This window comes from Zosterops lateralis (assembly GCF_965231275.1).
Source record: "Zosterops lateralis genome assembly, chromosome: 4".
Taxonomy (NCBI): Eukaryota; Metazoa; Chordata; class Aves; order Passeriformes; family Zosteropidae; genus Zosterops; species Zosterops lateralis.
In genome coordinates, this window is record NC_139765.1 from 25,909,575 (window position 1) to 25,927,331 (window position 17,757).

Consider the following 17,757-nt stretch of genomic DNA (forward strand, 5'->3'; position numbering starts at 1 on the left):
AATAAAGTGGACATGCTCAAGAAGATTGATGTAACATGCCTGGCTGTAGTAGCTGAGGGTGAACCATTGTAAGCTCTGTTGGCATTTCTACTTCTGTGCAAACACAGCTGTCATATGGACTCCTGATCCAGTTTTGGCCATGACCACTGGGAAATTTTGAATTCCTGGCTTAAAAATAAAAGAAAAATAGAATTCTGTATTGGTGGAAAGTGTATGGCTGACTGTACTACACACTGGAGCTGTGTGTGTCCTGGTGGTGTATGCAGTGGATACACACATACATATACAACCAATGACCTTGCTCATTTGTCCTCACTTTCTTCTGGAGGGGCTGTGCTGACAGAGTAAAAGGGAGTCCTTATCTGCCTGGTCTTCTCAGTCTCCCTGCCTGTACCTCCAGCACAAGTCCAAACTAAGCACAAGCACCAATCATTCCTTTGTGTTGAGGGTGAGCACTCAGACACAGGCTTGACATAAGTGATTAATTTCACAAAGACAGCTGATCAGCTGTCAAAGGACAATTCTCTATCACTTTTGACTTGGGTCTTGAGTGACGCAGGACCTGAGAGATTACATGGTCCCATCATCTGCTGACAGCTGTTCTCCTAAGTGATGCTAGACTCTGAAGTAGGGACTCTGACCCCCCCAACTTTAACAGTGCCCTGAATGTAGCCAAAGGACTAGACATCAGACTAGAAGGATTGTTGGGAGGAGAGCTAGTGGACGTGCAAAATCAGTGGATCTACCTTGAAGGCTGAGTGCATGATTGACTTGTCAATTAATCACTTTGTTTTACTTTCCCCCTTTTTTCTTCCTTGCTTAGGGAGTGTAAGAGCTGAAGATGAGGCCCAGGGTGGAGTGCTACTCTCCAAGGTTTTGGCTGGTGCTGGCAGTCCTCGCAACAACAGGGAGCGGGGTCCATGCCCAGAAAAGCCACCCGAGCATTGGCATTGCAGTCATCCTGGTGGGGACCTCAGACGAAGTGGCCATCAAAGATGCCCACGAGAAAGATGACTTCCACCACCTCTCAGTGGTGCCTCGGGTGGAGTTGGTGGCCATGAATGAGACAGATCCCAAGAGCATCATCACCCGCATCTGTGACCTCATGTCTGACCGGAAGATTCAAGGGGTGGTATTTGCTGATGATACAGACCAGGAAGCCATTGCCCAGATTCTGGACTTCATCTCTGCCCAGACCCTCACTCCCATCCTGGGAATCCATGGAGGCTCCTCTATGATCATGGCAGATAAGGTAAATTTAAATGAGCTTTCTTCTATTGCAGACCTGTGGATCCAGACTTAAAACAAAACAAAGTATCTTATTCTGTGATCCTCAGGTGGTGTCTCATGGGGCCAAAGGCTTGGGGGATTAGACAGCTTCAGATTCAAAGACAGATCAAAAGAGCTAACTGTGTGTAGCATTACTGAGAAGAGCCTATTAATCATGTGGAATTACCTGCAACAGAGAAAAACTGAGGAGGGAAAGAAGCAGGTAGAAGAGACCCACAAAAGAATCAGCCCTTTCTTCTCCCTTAAGAAGGGTAAAGAGCCCCTGAAATTATAATTTTTAAAAAAAATTATTTTATTTTATTTTTTAAAAAAAATTTTTTATTTTTGCATGTGTTTTACCTTAGAAGAGCCAAGGATCATAGCTTGGATTTTTTCCTGCACGTAGCTGAAGGACACTGTGGTATTTTCAGGGATGCTTAATACAGCTCTCACATCTTAATTGGAATATAATTGAATCTTTAATAAAGCCATCCTCTCTATAAAGTGTTCATTAGGTCCTGAAGTTAAATAGGTGTTAGCTAAAGTGACTAACCAGTCTGAACCAGTCCAGCTAAATCTTTCTTTTCCCACTGCACTACTTTATTCCTTCATGTCACAGACATTTAATTGTTTTCCCAGGCCCTAGACAGTCTTCCAAAGGATTACTACGTAAACAAGCCATCCTGCTACTGCTTTTGAACAAGGCAAGATGCAGAGAGGGAGTAGCATCTTTGGCCAGCTAATAACTCTTAGTAGACCCTCCATGGGGTGCAGGTGGACCTGATACAAGTCTTCCACCTTTCAGGAACAGGGTCTGCAGCAATTCATACCTGAATGTGCATTTGGCCAGATAGTGTGGCTAACAGTGGCCTTGGGGCTACTGTTGGCCATCGGGAACACATGAGAGAAGCTGGCTGTCCCCTTCCCTGCAGGCTTGAAGCCAGACAGTCAAGGCCAAGGCTTTTATTGAGAAGACCCTCTTGACCATTCTTTGTGCATCCCAAAGAAGTAAATAGGGACACAAGCTGACAGCCTTTTTCTTTTACAGATGGCTCTTAAGTGAGTCTGAGACATTTGACTAGAATCAGGCCTAATTGAATGAAGAGTGATAATTGACCTGGCCACTATGGCAGCTTTCCTCAGAAAGAGATCTAGTGAGATGACAAATCCAGGCACATTCTGTTTTATTTACCTTGCAAGTAAATAATCCAGTGCAGGCTATTGAAGGTGCTAACAAATAATTTCTCACTCTTTGACCAACTGTTCAGTTGCCAAATAACACACAGTTAGTATGCAGTGCTATTTTCCTGTATTGGCCTTTAAACTGAAATTGTCACTGAATAATCACAGGCCTTTTTTCTCTCACTCCTTGAATAGCTGCACATCTGCTGAAGTCATACTGCCCCATTCCACCCACAGTGAAGCTTTTCTGCCTTCGAGGCCAGACAGGCACCAATGCTGCATCTTGATGCTCTCCTGGCTGCTGCGTTGCATGGTTATCTATGTCTGGCCAAAAAAAAGGGTTGAAAGCAGGGCTCACGTGCTGTATTTCACATTTGGGGTGACATTTTATATCTTTGAACAAGTGTAAGTGTTACTGGCAGAAGACCTCCTAAGCACTGGGAAAATCCTTGTGACTTGGAACATGGCAGGACAAATTCTGATTTCCGATTGCCGTGGTGTAAATCCAGCACAACCCCATTGTCTTTGGCAGGATTAGATCAGTTTTATGCTGCTGTAATTCAAAGAAAAATTAGGCGTATTGAATTTTGAAAAGTTTTTTCATTCTATGTGTCCCTAGTCTCTCCTTGGGAAGGCAGCATCTGCTGCCACTGCCCTGTGTACCCCACTGGCTTGCTTCTAAAGAGTGTTCCAGCAGGCATGCAGCCCACAGGGAGCTCAAAGGTGGAAGCCTTATAAATGGAGATTCCTGTTTTACCAACTTTTTTTTTTTTTTGGTAGTTTTGCAGACAGGAGGTTTGCAGGTTATGTACAAAGATCTGCAGTTTTAAGAAAGGCCAAGGTTTCATTGAAAAATAATTTGAAAAGGCTGACCTTTACAACTTCTGATCCACAGATGTGTAATCTTTAATGGATAATATTTATTTGATGAATTGAATTAAAATATGGTAGAGAGTAAATACACTAAAATTCTACTAAAAATACTGAAGTTAGCCTGGTACGTCCTTAAGGAATTTATTTTCCACAGAGGGCCTTGACAGAGGCTTTGCTTTTAGTGACTCTTAGCCGTGTTCTTTGCAAATGAGTTGTGTGGCTGAGATTTGATCCTGCAAGCATGGAGTGCTTCTTTCAGCATCCCCTCAATGCCCACAGCAGTCAGCTGTGATTGAACTTGCTCAGCATTTCACAGGTTCAGATCTGCACTTACAGCTTTGTTATGCTCCCCGTGTGTTTGTGATCAGTAGTGCCAATGCAAACCTAAGGAATGCTAGAACCCACTAATGCCTTGCTGTGACAGACAAGCCCCTTTTTGCTGGAGTTTAATGCAAAAACCTTCCCAGTCAAACCATCCTTCCTGGACTAACGTGTAATTCTGTTTCACCTTCAGTGAGGGTTTAGTAAGTGTTCTGTTAGGAAATGTGGGTCATGTGTAAAAAGGGCTTTATAATGTACCATTCAACTGGTAAATTGAGACACAAAAGGGCAAGCAAAAAGAAAAAAAAAATAGGATTTCAAGCCTGAATTTTTTTTTTTGTCCTGTATATAAAGACAGAAATATTGTATAATGTGCACTATAAGCTGGCTTTATCTCAGTTAATATTCATCTAGAAGTTTGCTACCCCCCAGCTGGAGGTCTTGGCATCAGTGGTAATGGAGGCACCACCTGAGGACAATTCACCCCACCCAGTTCAGGGTGCTGTGAAATGCTCATGGGACACTCCTGTGTCTCCCTACTGATTACTGAAGAAGGCTGTACCTAAACATGTCCATGATGCCTCAAGTTAAATGCCATGAATCCTGCCCTAGATGTGACATAGCAGGTAGAGGTATGTTGCTGAAAGTGTAACATCTGTTTTTCCTGATTTTGGTAAAACTCACATTCTTTAATATTTTATTTTATTAGATTTTGTAAATAATGTTTATATAGTTTGTTTTACCTGTGTTTTGCCTTTTTCCTCTGAAAAATAAGTATACAGCAATTTACATATTTTTGCTGTTTTTAATCCTTGGTGCTTGTGTCTCTAATTCCACCTGCTTACCTGTTACAGTGTGTTACATTTAATTTCTGAGTAATCTGGCATAAGAAGAATGTGACCAGATGATCTCTGTGCACACTGTGATCTGGGTTTAGTTCCAGGAGAATGATAAGCAGAGACAAGTGATGTGCCTCACTCGAGCTCTGGAGAGGCCACTTTGCTAAGTGAGAGTTCTGTCATAGCCAGTTCAGTCCCTTGAGTTTGATAAGCATGCCAGCAGTGACTCCAAAAGGAATGAAGTACAGCAGTCCTTTTGTTGGGACTGGGTGGCCTGGGAGTGATGGCTATGGGGGTCCAACAGACCCCATATTAGTTCTGCTCACAGGAGCAAGGCTGTAGCTCTGGGACAGGATAGAAGAGTGCTCACAATGTTTCAGCCCTGTAAGAAAGCACCTCATTTTGGTGCTGATTCCTTGAAAAGGACAATAGCACCATCTCACTAGGACCTGTGATTAGAAAGGAAATAGCATTGATCACTGGTGATCTGTGTTTAATCCAAAATAGGTAAGATGGAGAGAAGAGAAATGTGCACCACCACAAATGTTAGGTTTCTGTGGTCCAAAGACTTTGCTTGTGGAAGCTTTCTGGTCCCTTCAGTTTGCCTGATGTTGCTGCAATGACCTGACTTTGAACAGCTTTGTGTTCCTGATCTTAAACATTAGTTTGTATTGTCTGTGCAATGCCCTTTTGACCAGAGACCATATATGCTGACCTTCCAGTGTTTAAAATAATTTCTTGTTTCTCCCCAATTATTTTGAAAACAGAAATTAAATTGTATGAGGATGCCCTGTGTTGGGAGACTGATGGTGAAAGTAAATCTTCAAGACTGCAAACCAAGCTTCAGTTCAGATAACCACACAAACCAGTATCTTGGGTTGCAGACCTGAAACTGGAAATCTGGACTAGGCTTTTTATGACTGTACATTTATAGGTTAAAAAAAAAAAAGGAAATAACATTTACGACTGTACATTTATAGGTATCTCAAGGGAAGGATGAATTGTTATCCTGATTTACAAAACTTACTGTGTTGGAAAAGATTTAGCTTCTTGCTTAAAAAATGACTACACCATTTGGCAGATTGGTCCATTTTGTAATGATAGACTATGTATTTGTTTTAAAATAACAGAAAAAGGCAACTTGGTGATAATGAATGCAGAAAAGGTAAGAATAGAAAACTATTTAGGTTCTCTTATGGCACAGCTGCTGGTCATCGTTTTTGCTGGAATTGTTCTTTATTACTTCTCCACAGTCATGTTATTTTGCCAGAGTTTCTTGTCCTGTGCAGCTTTATAATGACACAGTGGTGCACAGGCAGAAGAGAAAAAAGTATTGGAAGAAGAAGATGGTTATGTTTACCCAGGTGAAAATCAGTCTTCTGCATCCCTTGCTATTTTCTCCAGGGCTTTTCCACACAAGGATACATGCAGTATTCATCAGCATCCTGATGGAAATTAAACGGTAGGAAAGAGTGATCTATTACTTGGCTGTGCCAGTAATACAATTTGTATAAAAGCTGGATAAAACCAACCTGAAATTTAAAATCTGTTCTAGGCCAGATTCTCCTTCTTTTTTTTTCACACACCATGGAGCTGGCTTTTCTCTTACTGTCTCTACTACCTTGTCGTTTTTTTCCATTTATACCAAGGCCGCAATGTTTTCTCTGCCTTTTTATCCCCACTTCATAAATCCTTGCCCCCTTTATTTTTGTTTTCTGTAAAGTTTCCAAGATACATTGTCTCTCTCTTTCAATGCTGAAGGTTGCTGTGATCACTCTGTGTTTGGGCCATGCTGCTGCAGCAGTAATTTCTTTGGTATTTTGATGGAAAGCAAGTTGAAAGTTGGACAGTGAGGTTAAAGCACCAGGGAAGGAGAGTAGCTGTTGGCCAGGGTGCAGCAAAGTGATGCTGCCGGTACAGGGAAACCAAAACTAGTTGGATAAGCTGAGCACCTAGATACATTGAAACCAGGACAAAGTCAAAGACACTGGGGCAGTGCTGCTAAAAGCAGAACATCTGTAATTAAAAGGAAAGCACTTTCACTCCCAGGTTTTCAAAGGTTAAGTAATAGGGATGCATAGGGAATGAAAAACCTCATTTTTTGGGTGTAAATCTGTTTCATTTTCATTAGGGATGACATCTGAAATTTTTCAAGCCCTTGTGTGAAGGAAATTCAGTAAAAAAAAAAAAAAGACAGTTTAAAAAAGAGTTCAAGTTCCCTTTGAATGGATTATATGAATTGAAGTAAAATAAATTCCAAACAAAATGCTGCTCAGAAGAGGGGAAAAGGGCACATTTTGATCTGCAGATATTGAAAGATTTCTATCCCTTTTTTCCTCCAAAACAAATTTATATGCAGTTCCTGTAATTTCACAAAGTGTTTTCATTTCTCTGAAACTGCATTTGATGATAGTAATAGTTTAAATGTTTCTTAAACTAATCTAGTGATTAGCAAAGACGAGTTTGATTTTAAAAAATAAAATAAAAAGAAATCAGCAGTTTCTCTCCAAGCTCTTAATAATTTTATTAAGGACACGATTAATACACTTCTTTTGCTTTTGGTTCTCTGTTTCATCTTGCTGCCAAAATAAAGCTCTCTGTAGCTCACAAATAATGAACTAAATATGTGTTCAAATTACAAGCCTGCTGCAGAGGTTGGGGAAGGAGAATAAAAGGTAAGTCACAGAGACATAGACAATAAAAGCCAGTATTATATGCCAGTGTTGTTTTTCCCTTGTATACACACGTAATAAAAAGCCAGGTGGGTCTGTAATTTATATTTACATCTGTGTCTAATCAGCCCATACAAAATAACATCTTCTTTTATTCATGTAAAGAAAGGGAATATGGGCAGCATATTTTTGGAATTTTAACACCTGAGAATTTCCCTAGAACTATTTTTATTACTTTACAAATAAATTACAGCACTTAAAAACCCTCAGCTATTAGGAAACCTGGAAATGAACTTTTAAGAGGTTTAACCTCTCCCCAGGGCGATTAAATCCTTAAATGTTAACTCTCATTTTCTAAACAAGAGCTCAAGTACTCTTAGTATTATTCCAATGAAAATATGACTTTTCAAGGAAATGTATAGCTTCTTTTATTAATTATCCTATTAAAATAGTGTGCTTTAAAAAAAATTAAGACTTTCCTCTATTTCATCTCCAATTTTGTTGGGAGGAACTTCATTTCAAGGCCTTCACTTTTTATGAAGTTTTGTTTTCAAGAGTCACAGGAAAAAATGTGGAGTTGATTCCTTTCTTTTTGGTTTATGGCTTAAAAGCAATAAGAAAGCCTCTTTAAATAAACAAAAACCCCAAAATTCTTATGGAAGTGTAAGTTTCCATGAAATATCCCTATTGCTTTTTCCCTCCTAATAATTTATACTGGATGCACTTGGTATTTGCCCGGAGCCTTGTACACCTGATGCTTGAAGGTATTATCTGAGTTTGGGTGTCACAGAATTGGGAAGGAGAAAACCTGGTATCCTGGTGAGAATTGTGCCCTGGGATGCTTCTGGGCAGGGGCAGTGCTGAGGGAGAGGATGGCCACACAGAGGTGTAGGTGCCTTCCTTTAGCAGAAGTTGTCTCAGGCAACAAATGTCAAGCAAAAAATGAAGTCTGATTCCTTTACATCAGCCTTCTGCAGCTATTTATAAGCTGTTTTGTTTTGGGTCATAGGATTTTTCCTCCAGGAGTACAGAGTGTTAGTTTTCTTCTGTTGTTATAGTGATGTTTTCTTTTGAGGGACAGAAGACCTTTCCTTCCCTGGCTCTGCACGCAACTTCTGCAACTCACCTGAAAGAAAAGGTGAATTAACCTTGTCACTACTACTGCTTAAATGCGATGTTGCCACTGTCAACCTGGAAATAGAACTGTTGAAGTTCTCTGTGAGAAAAATGTTGATTTCCACCCAGCTTAGAACTGGGTGTCTGTGAAAAAGTTCATTCTTGATAGATTTCGAACCTTGATTTTCACCCTAATGATATTTAGGTACAAATCCAAATCTGTAAGCACTTACCTGAAGACAATCTGGAAGCTTGGTGAGCTCTGACCAATATTTATTGATAATCTTTATCACAACCCCTTTCTTCAAAACAAAACAAAACAAAACCAAGAAAAAGGTCTTAAATCAATTTGTGCCATCCCCAGCTGGACAAAGAGATTAGTTTCTTCAGTCTGGACAGGCAATCCTTTATTACAACCCCAAGCAGTAACTTGTCTCTAAATCTAAATTAATTACACTCAAATTTGTCCCTACCCTAAACTGGCCTCAAAATGAAATTGAGAACATGGAGTGTGAAATTGCCTGATGCAGCTGCTTTAGATCCACATGTCATTCCCCAGTAACCGCAGGACAGATAGAAACAATTCTTTCCAGGGACTCTCTTATTCTCTTTGCCTTTTATTTGCCTCATTAGCCAAGTTTGGAGGGGATGGATTATGAAGGAAGCTAAGGGACTTACATATGCTAAGGCTGGAAAAAACAGGGTAAAGAAGAAGACATAATTGTAGTCTGTGACTCTGTTAACAGTCTGAAAGAGCTTATATATGAAGAAAGAGTGAAACAGCTGTATGTATGTACTGTAGATTGGCTGAACAATGAGTCAGGATGTGATTTATATACTCAATGAATTGAGGTAGGCTAAGATTAGAAAAAAAAATGCTTAGTGTAGCTGCCAGAAGCAGAAGTAGGAATGATGTGATAAAGTTAGGGAAATATATTAAATGATGTATTAAGATACATTAAATAATGATATTAATTGATATATACATGCATCAAGAAAAGAGCTAAGACATTGGCCTTTCTTAGGAAGTACTTCAGACTTCTTAGGGAAGAATATGGAAACCATGTTTCTTCAGCCATTTTCAAACAGAACTGAACTAAGTACTGGAGAATATGTTGTATAGATGAAGCAGAGAAGAAGGAGGATAAAGAAGATGAAAGACAGATAAGAAAACTCCTGAACCTAGGATTGTGGAGAGAAAATTAGGAAAAAAAAGAGTAAGTTCTGAGAGTGAGAAAAAACCCCAAAACTTTAAGGTTCTGTCAAAGCAAATTTTTTTTTCTGTGCTTGCCAACAGCTTTTAGCTGTGAGGTTCCTGATAATAACAACAAATGTAGGTTTCAAAAGAAGGGGGAAGACAGGAATGAAGGATGTGGAGAGTTTAAGGGTGGGCAGGCAAAAAAAGTTGAAGGAGGCATGTACACGTAGTGAGGAGAGTTGATCTAAAAGATGCCAACATAATCCAGCAGTTCTAATAGACTCTAGTCCTCACTGCAGCTCTGCTACAAAACATGACTTTAAGACAGTTGCTCAACTGCTGTCTACAGCAATTTTCCCTTTACAAGAGAATCATAACAATGTTTTTGCAAAGTTTGAGCTCTACAAAAGGCAAAGGTGACCTAGTTACTGGGAAACAATTACTAGATTTTTCTAACTGAAGTAAATACAATGCTTGAGATGAAAATCTGGACTCCAGGAGGAGAAGCTTTAACCCCCATTACAGGTGGTGGCTGAATAGCTGCATTATGCTGGAGAACTCATTTTATGCAGGGCTGATAGTACCATCTACTGTAAGCTTGGTCAGCATTCCCCATTATAAAATCCTCTTGGGGGGGTTTCCTGTAATTTTGCCAGACTATGACTATTTGAATAGAGTTTTCTATGCCAGGTGTATGCCTCAAGCTGATTGATTTATTTTGCTGTTTATTTGTAAAATAAAACATCTCTCTCTGAAAATATGGCACAGGATGATGTGATTTATCTATATTGCAAGTGCTATCACATTTTCTTCCAAAGATTCTGCCTGACCACCGTACGTTCTCAGAGCAAGGGCACAGGTCTGGAGCAGGGGTGTCTTGTATGGAAAGACTTATAACCAGAGCTGTGCATTTGCTACTGCTGCACAGGCTGCTCCAAGTTTGGCCTTGTTATATGCGTAAGAAACTGCAGATGTGCCTGGAGTCTTTTTAGATGTTTGCCATGTCTCTTAGAATTAACTTGTCCTTGCAAACTGTGCTTCAAAACTGCACCTGGCCCTGGGGGCTGCATAGGCTGTGCTGGAGGTCTCCTGTGGGACCCTGGTGGAATCCAGCCAGCAGGAATGTGCTGTGCATCAGGGAATTGGGCAGAAATGTGGATGGGGGGCATGCAGGTTATTCTGAAAAGCCACTACAGAGGCTAAATATATGGAAGAGATCCTGATACCAGGGGATGGGCAGGGGGACTGAATAAAGGTACAAAGCAGGAGATGGTGGATGGGAAAATGCAGAGAGGGCAAGAGAAACCTGCCCAGTTTATGCTTCCTTGCTGGCCTCAGGAGCAAGAGCCAAGGAGCACAGGGGGTAGCAGAACTGCTAAGCAAATGGGATGAGGAGTGTGAATTGAGCATGGAAAACCTGTCAGGTGGAAACTGTGTAGTTGAGAAGACCAGATCTGTGCTGGGGCAGGGCACAGGACAGTGGGATTGGGCAGCGGTGCTTTCCTTGAGTGTGCTGCTTCCCTCCAGCTGGGCAGAAATATTCCCTTCCTATTCTGCCCTGAGCTAAAAGGAAGTCAGAAATGACTCTGCGGGGTGACTAGGATACTGGCTTGAGTGCTCCCTGCTAGGGCATGGCCAGCAGGTTTTCTGAAGTGTGCCTGGGTGTGTGAAGTGCTCAGCTGTGCACTCCTTCAGCCAGCACATCCTGTTCCAGGGCCCCAGGCCTCATGGGTAGGGGAAAAAAGCTCCTATGAGGAGGGGGCAAGGCTCTCACAGCCTCCACCAGCTGCCTGGCTTGGGGCCAGCATGGTCAGTGTCAGGCGTCTGTGCTGGAGGGGATCAGCTCCATGATGGAGCTGCTAGCTCCTCCATGTGTGAGCTCCTGCAGTGCAGCGCTTTGTCCTCGCTCCTGCTTTGGCTCACTCACATTCTGCAGAGGCAGAGCTGTGTCCTTGCCCCCCCCCCAGCTTCTGCAGCAGTACTGAGGTGTGCGGTGAGGAGCCAATGGCCCTGTTACAGGGCTGGGCTGAGCATACACCAAGTCACCAGCCCTGCTGGGTCTCAAATCCTGTTCCATACCTATCCCCATTCCTATCTTCTCCCTTCTGCTTTCCTTCCTCTCAGCCTCTCTTGTCACTCTACCCATTTCTTAATTCTTGTTTGCACTGTGCTTTGAAAATGTTGTGTTTTGTATAAATGTTTATTATTATTATTAATTCTTTTTAATTGGCATCCCTCACTCTCTTCTCTTTCTATTGTGGCTTCCAGAGAGAACATGTGGGCTTACATTATTTATAGCTGTGTGAGAGTAATTACAGAAATGATTTAATTACTCAGTTAATACCATTCTCCACATCACCAGCTTGACAAGCTGCTGATCCTCTCACCACAGCCAAACATGCAGACTAGTGTCCATGTCATGGATGAGCAGGTAAGGGGAGGCAAAGCTTGGGTAATCATTTGTTACAGCCCTGCATGCCACTGGTTACTCCGTCTGGACTAAGGGATGAGGCTGCTGATCTCTGAGGGGCTTGGCCAGGGGCAGTGTGTGGTGTCACCTCACCTGGGCCAGAGCTGCCCCCAAGGAAGTGGTGTGCAGTGATGGTTCATGGCTCCCAGCTGACTGGGGCTACCTCCAACACAAACCTACTCAAGCTGAAGATTAAATATTTGGTATGCTGCATTAACCAGCTATTTGCATTTATCAAAGGTCAGAGATGTGGCATGGTTTTGTTTTCATAACTTCTATTTAAACCTGCCAGATCAGAAGGTAGGGCTCATGCATCCTGTGTTGGGTCAGACTGTGAGATAAAATCACTGTTGCCAGAAATGTTCTTTCTTGCAGGTGGCTACGTGTAGGTCTGACCCTCTTTAAGTAAATGAGCTTTGCCTTTGAAGGGGATGTCTTCTTGCTGAGACTCCTGCCTTTGGAAATGAAGTGTTTCCATCACTTCCAGTTCACAAAGACTTGTGAAGAGCAGGGAATGTCCTGTTTCTGGTGCAGTATGGAAGGAGTTTGAGCAAGGAGAGTACATGATTTCCTTCAGGGCATGCACTGAACAGATGGTTACCAATACCTTTTAGTTATCTACCAGAGACAGTTGAAAAATGTCCCACAAACTACCTCGTGAGCTCAGGAAAAATGTAATGAAAAAGATTTTCCAACAGCACTGTAGATAAAAAGGAGGGATCGGTGAATTCTTAACAAAGGAGACAGTTGCTTGGAAAGTGGAAAGAGAGGGTCTTGTTGGATAATGGGGTATTTGTCAGATAACGATGCATGGGGAGAGCATCTCTCAGAAGTGCTTGCTTTCCATGTCTTCAAATTGCCTGGCTCCATTTGGGCTCCTTTGTGACTCTGGCTGTGGGCCAGGTTCAGACTGTTCCTCGACATGGTAGGGCTGGGTGGGCGGCAGGAGGGTTGGGAACAAGTGGCATCAAGGCTGTTGGAGTGGAGCACTTTTTCCATGAGGCACTGCCTGCCAAGCTGCAAGGCACAGGACACCTGGTATCTGAATGGGCTCTGCCCACCTCCCAGGAAGCGATGGCAATCAAAGAAGTAGGCTAGAGTGTTTTAGGTGTGAACAGTGAATATAGGTCTTTCTCTTTTTTCAACATCCAACATGAGACAGGTTAAGGCAGCCTACATTTGAGAAAATGCTGGGTATCTCCATCTTCTGAAAGTTGTGTACTCTCATGTTGTATCTCTGAATGGACACTCAGAGTCCCTCCCTCATTGCTTTTGCAAATACACTCTAGAGGATTTTTTTTCCCTATTTGACACACTTGAAAGTGAATTTTACGACCTAACATCGGAACAGCTTGTTGAGAAGACAGCAAGTGGAAAGGCAATGAAACAAGTAATTTTGTCAGTTCCCAAATGAATGAATCCTGTTTTCACATCTCAGAGTTAATTGACTCTTTAACTGAATCACATACTAAGGCTGTAATGTGAGCTTAGTCCATAGTAGACACCAGAGTGTCCACAGAGGTGAGAACTTGGGCTGAGTGAAGATATTTCAGAAGAGCTAGATTCATCCTTCCCCCAGTGGTGAAGACCAGGGACATTAAAAGGATCTCATTTCTTCACCCACTGCCTTGTATCAACTAGAAGATGACCAGTCCACTTAAGTGTGCGCACCCACAGCAGCTTCAATTTTTTAGGACCTGTCTACACCTCCTCCTTACAAAAATACCATTCTCCTGAGATCTCATATTGTTTTTCTCCCAGTTTCCACTGTGCCTTTTGTAGTCACTGGCTGGCACAATATATGAGAGAGCTGTACTGTGGTGGCCCGAGGCTTCTGTGTATAGGGGCTGTCCACCACAGGCATGCTGCCAGGTCAGGATGAAGTCTATTTGATTGCCTAGTGAGCCTTTGACTGTGACTGGGTGAATCATACACACTGCTGTGGGGTCAGACAAAGGCTTTGGGACAGCATGCAGTTGCAGACTGTATTTTGTATCGCACTATGAGAATTTAATTCTCCTTGAGTCCTCTGCCCCTTTGTCAAATCAGGTAGAAATTGGCCAGCAGGTTCAAGAGTTACTGGGAAGCCTGACTCGCCTACGCACAAACACACACATCCCAGGTTTGCAAGAGTCTTGTTTCCTAAGGGAAACAAGCCAAAAACACACACAGAAGGTGGACGCAGCCCTGCGCTGAAGCATCTTGGGAGCTGTGATTTTGGCACAAGTGACCCGTGCGCACACAGCATGTCCTGAACCTGACTGCAGCTCATTGCCCCCTCTGCCCTGCGCTCCCACGGTGACTCACTGTGATTCACCCCGGCGCATCCAGCTCCGCGCTGCGCTGTCTCTCAGGGTGGGACATTTGTTCACACTTGCACGGGGCGCACATGTGTGTGCTCCGTGACTCACTCTGGGCGCCGCAGTGGCCTCAGCTGCAGCAGCAAAGGAGGCACAGTCATGAACATGCACTTGTGCAGTGTCCATGCTCCTATCAGTGAGCTTTGGAAGAGGAACATGGCGCGAGGCTTGGAGATTTTAATATTTCTGTCCCACTACAGATCTCTTAAGAATAGAAATGAGCCTGATGACAGCAGCAGTAATTGGACTATTCTGTTAGTATCCTCTGTGGAAGAGAAGTATGTGTGCCTTTAACTGTATTCTCAATGCAGACTTAAAACTTGCACTTAAAATGTGAATTGTGCCTTTTTTTCTTTGTAACTGCCAAGCAGACATCTGTTTTCTGCGCCAGTTTTTTTTCTACCTTTTGACTGGCTGAGCTTTCTGTCTAGCTTTATTCTTAGCCTTGTGGCAAGCCTACAACAAACTGGTGGTTTGAGTTCCTCACCTGGCACTGAAGATCAAGGCATGCTCTAATCACTGGGTGCATTGGGTTGGCTGAGGAGGGGCTGCCTGGTGATGAAAATAAGGGAGGATGGATTCCTTGATCCAAATGAGGGAGTGTGCTGAATAGGCTGAAGTCCTGTGAAGGGGAGAGTTGGGGAGCTCTGAAAGGTATATTGAGATGAAATGGAGGGCAGGGAAGTGCCCAGCAAACTTTGGCTGTACCTCTGAACAGTTAGTCCTCCATGACTCTGTGGGCTAATCTCTGCAGCTACAGTCTGGCCACGGAAATAATCTGTGATGGGTCTGACAAAGTTTTGGAGTTATGTACATGTCTGCAGGAGACAGCACTGCTGAAGTGGAGGGAGATAAGGTGGAACTAGATAGAGGATGAACAAGTCAGCTATCTCTTTCTGTTAGTTTTGGTCATCTGAGGGACTCCCCAAATCCATGTGGCCTGCTTCTGTTTTGTTGCATAACTGTGAGGTTAGTTTCAATGTGTTTTGGGCACATCCAAATACTTGACACAGCCCATATCTACCCAGAGATTTATTTTTTTTTTTGATAGTCAACTGGTTCTTTAATTTGTATTTAATAAGTCACTTTGTGCTCCATTAAATAGGCCTTGATGCAAAATGTTTATTGACAAAGTGTGCTTGCCTGCAGATGGTGGAACAGCTTCATTTAGGGAATGACTGGCAATCTCACGAGGCTGTGCTGGTGCCCATGGTCCATTTTCCCCCAATAAGCCATGCTGCTATTAACCTTTGGTGTCTCCATGTCCTGCTGTGAGACCTCAGGGCTCATCTTCACTAGGACTTGTCCTAGCCATTCTCTCTGTTTGATCCCTCTGTCCTTGTCTGAGCACCCTTAGATTTTCTGTGCATGTGTTGATTTGAAGTTTCAATTGCTTAATTGTTATAATTTGAAGCTGTGGCTGGCAGGTTCTCACCAGAGGCAAGTAAAAACAGGCTGTGCTACTGACCACTGGGAGGAGAAAGAGAGGTTGTGAGTGATATTTGTCTCTTGCTGTGCTTAGGACCACATTTTTGTCTGACAGTGTCACTCACTGGTCACTGTATTGGTTCAGCAGTCTGTTGCTCTGTGTCTTGAGGTGTGCCTATAATAACATTCAGTAATACACAGTACAAGCTGTGGGAAAGCATTTTGTGCTGCCTGAGAGCCAGTTGTTAGACTGGACTGCTCATGCCATTCTGCTGCTACACGGTACACAAATCACTTGAATCACACGTTGAATGCTTTTTTTGTTTGGTAATACTGGAGTGAGTTTAGTTTTTCCATTTTTCCCTCTCCTGGTCTAGTCCAGACTAAAATACTAGGGAGAGGATTATCTTGCTTGGCTTGTTTAGGTATCTGTGGCCAGGAAGAAATGGTTTAGAACAGGAATGGGTAAGAGCGTAGAAGGGTAGAAGACATGTGGCTCTGTCTCTGTGTAACCATGCTTATGCAGGAGCATGTATTGTCCTCCACACTGGATCCATTTCTGCTCTCAAGGAATCCTTTTGGCCAAATGTTTTGCTTTATTTGATAAGTAAATTGGATAGGGAAATGAGGTGACATGAGTAGGTTAGACATGAGTGACGAGGATCTTGCCTTGATAATCAATTCACTGCTTTGCACTTAGAAATCTGTAGGGGATGGTCCTCTGGGAACATTTTCACTGGGATTAGTATCTTAAGTTACAAGAAGGTAACCTCCAGAAGATAAAATGTTTTCCTTGCCGCTCACCTGGTGTTACAATTCTTCATACTGGTCTGCCTCCATGTACTAGCACCCTGTGAGGTGCAGACCCTGCAGACTTAGTGGGATGTCTTATAAAGACTGACAAACTGTAACAGAATTGTGCCGGGGTAAGAAAAGAGATGGGAAGATCTGCTGAATAGGGGTGTTTGACAAAGGGAAGCAGTGCAGAGGAAGGGTATCCCAAGCGTGAGGGTGGAAGGAAGCAAGGGTGTGGGATGAGGAAATTTGATATTATATTCAAAGTAATTCATAGACTAAAGCAGATAGAAAGGACTCAGGGTGAGATCAGATAATTAATTAACAACTGCAGGGATTCATCTTCCTCGCTCAGCTAGCACTATGTGCATTGCGTGACTTATAGCGCGCATATCACTCTTGCTGCTTCTCTCACTTAGCCCATGGCCAGATGTGCTCAGCAACCCCAGCTCTCTTACAAACATCCCGTATGTGCTTTCTCAAGGCTGTGGACCAGAGGCTGGAGCTCCTCTTGGAGCTCCTACTGCCACCCTGTATCATGTTGCTGCTTCTTTGGTGAGGTGCTGCCACCCTGCAGTTTCCCCAAGTGATTTGCCATGTGTTCCCATTTTCTGTCTTGTCCTGGGAGGTCTCGGTAGGGGACTTCAAAGAAAGAAACAGGGGTTCCAGTTGCCTTTCCTTCCTCTGTTGCCCAGTAGGCAGGATCTGGGCACACTGCTGATGAGCAGCAGGCTGGGGAGGGAAGGCAGTGCAGGCAGTAAGGAGTGACTCATTTTCCCCAAACAAGCAAATGCACAAAAATGTCTCTGCACCTAAGGATGGGGAAAACAAAACAACTTAAGACTCAAAAGATTCACTTCTGTTTCCAGAGTACCCCCAGAGGAAAGCTCTTTGTTTCCAAATACTTTCCTTTCCACAGCCCCATTATTTTTTCCCCTTAGTATTTTCTCTTAATGGTTGAATCGTTTAACACCACATATAACATAGTATCTGGCCGCTCTGGGGCGATTCTGGGTTCCCATGGCAATGAGCCCTGTCTCTCCAAATTAGGACATTTTTCCTGCTGCCTTTTCTCCATGAGGCTTTCTCTCATCTCTTTTTCTCTTACTCTCCCTTGATGTCTAAAGTGCTGAGTACTGCCTCCTCTTTCACATGCTCCCTGAAAGGGATCAGACTTTACCTGTCTAAATTAATTCCTCTGAAGCCTATGCCAGCTTGGCATGGACCAACTTTG

General features: G+C 43.0%; 1 protein-coding gene across 1 annotated transcript in view; it reads left to right on the forward strand.

Annotated features, from left to right (window-relative positions):
• Window positions 1-841: 841 nt before the first annotated feature.
• Window positions 842-17,757, forward strand: part of GRIN2B (glutamate ionotropic receptor NMDA type subunit 2B) — a gene marked incomplete at both ends in the record, with an annotated part of 173,376 nt that continues 156,460 nt past the window's right edge. Inside the window, one exon of the mRNA XM_083859506.1 lies at window positions 842-1,252. Within this exon, the coding sequence (XP_083715632.1) occupies window positions 842-1,252 (411 nt within the window). The remainder of the gene's footprint in view (window positions 1,253-17,757) is intronic.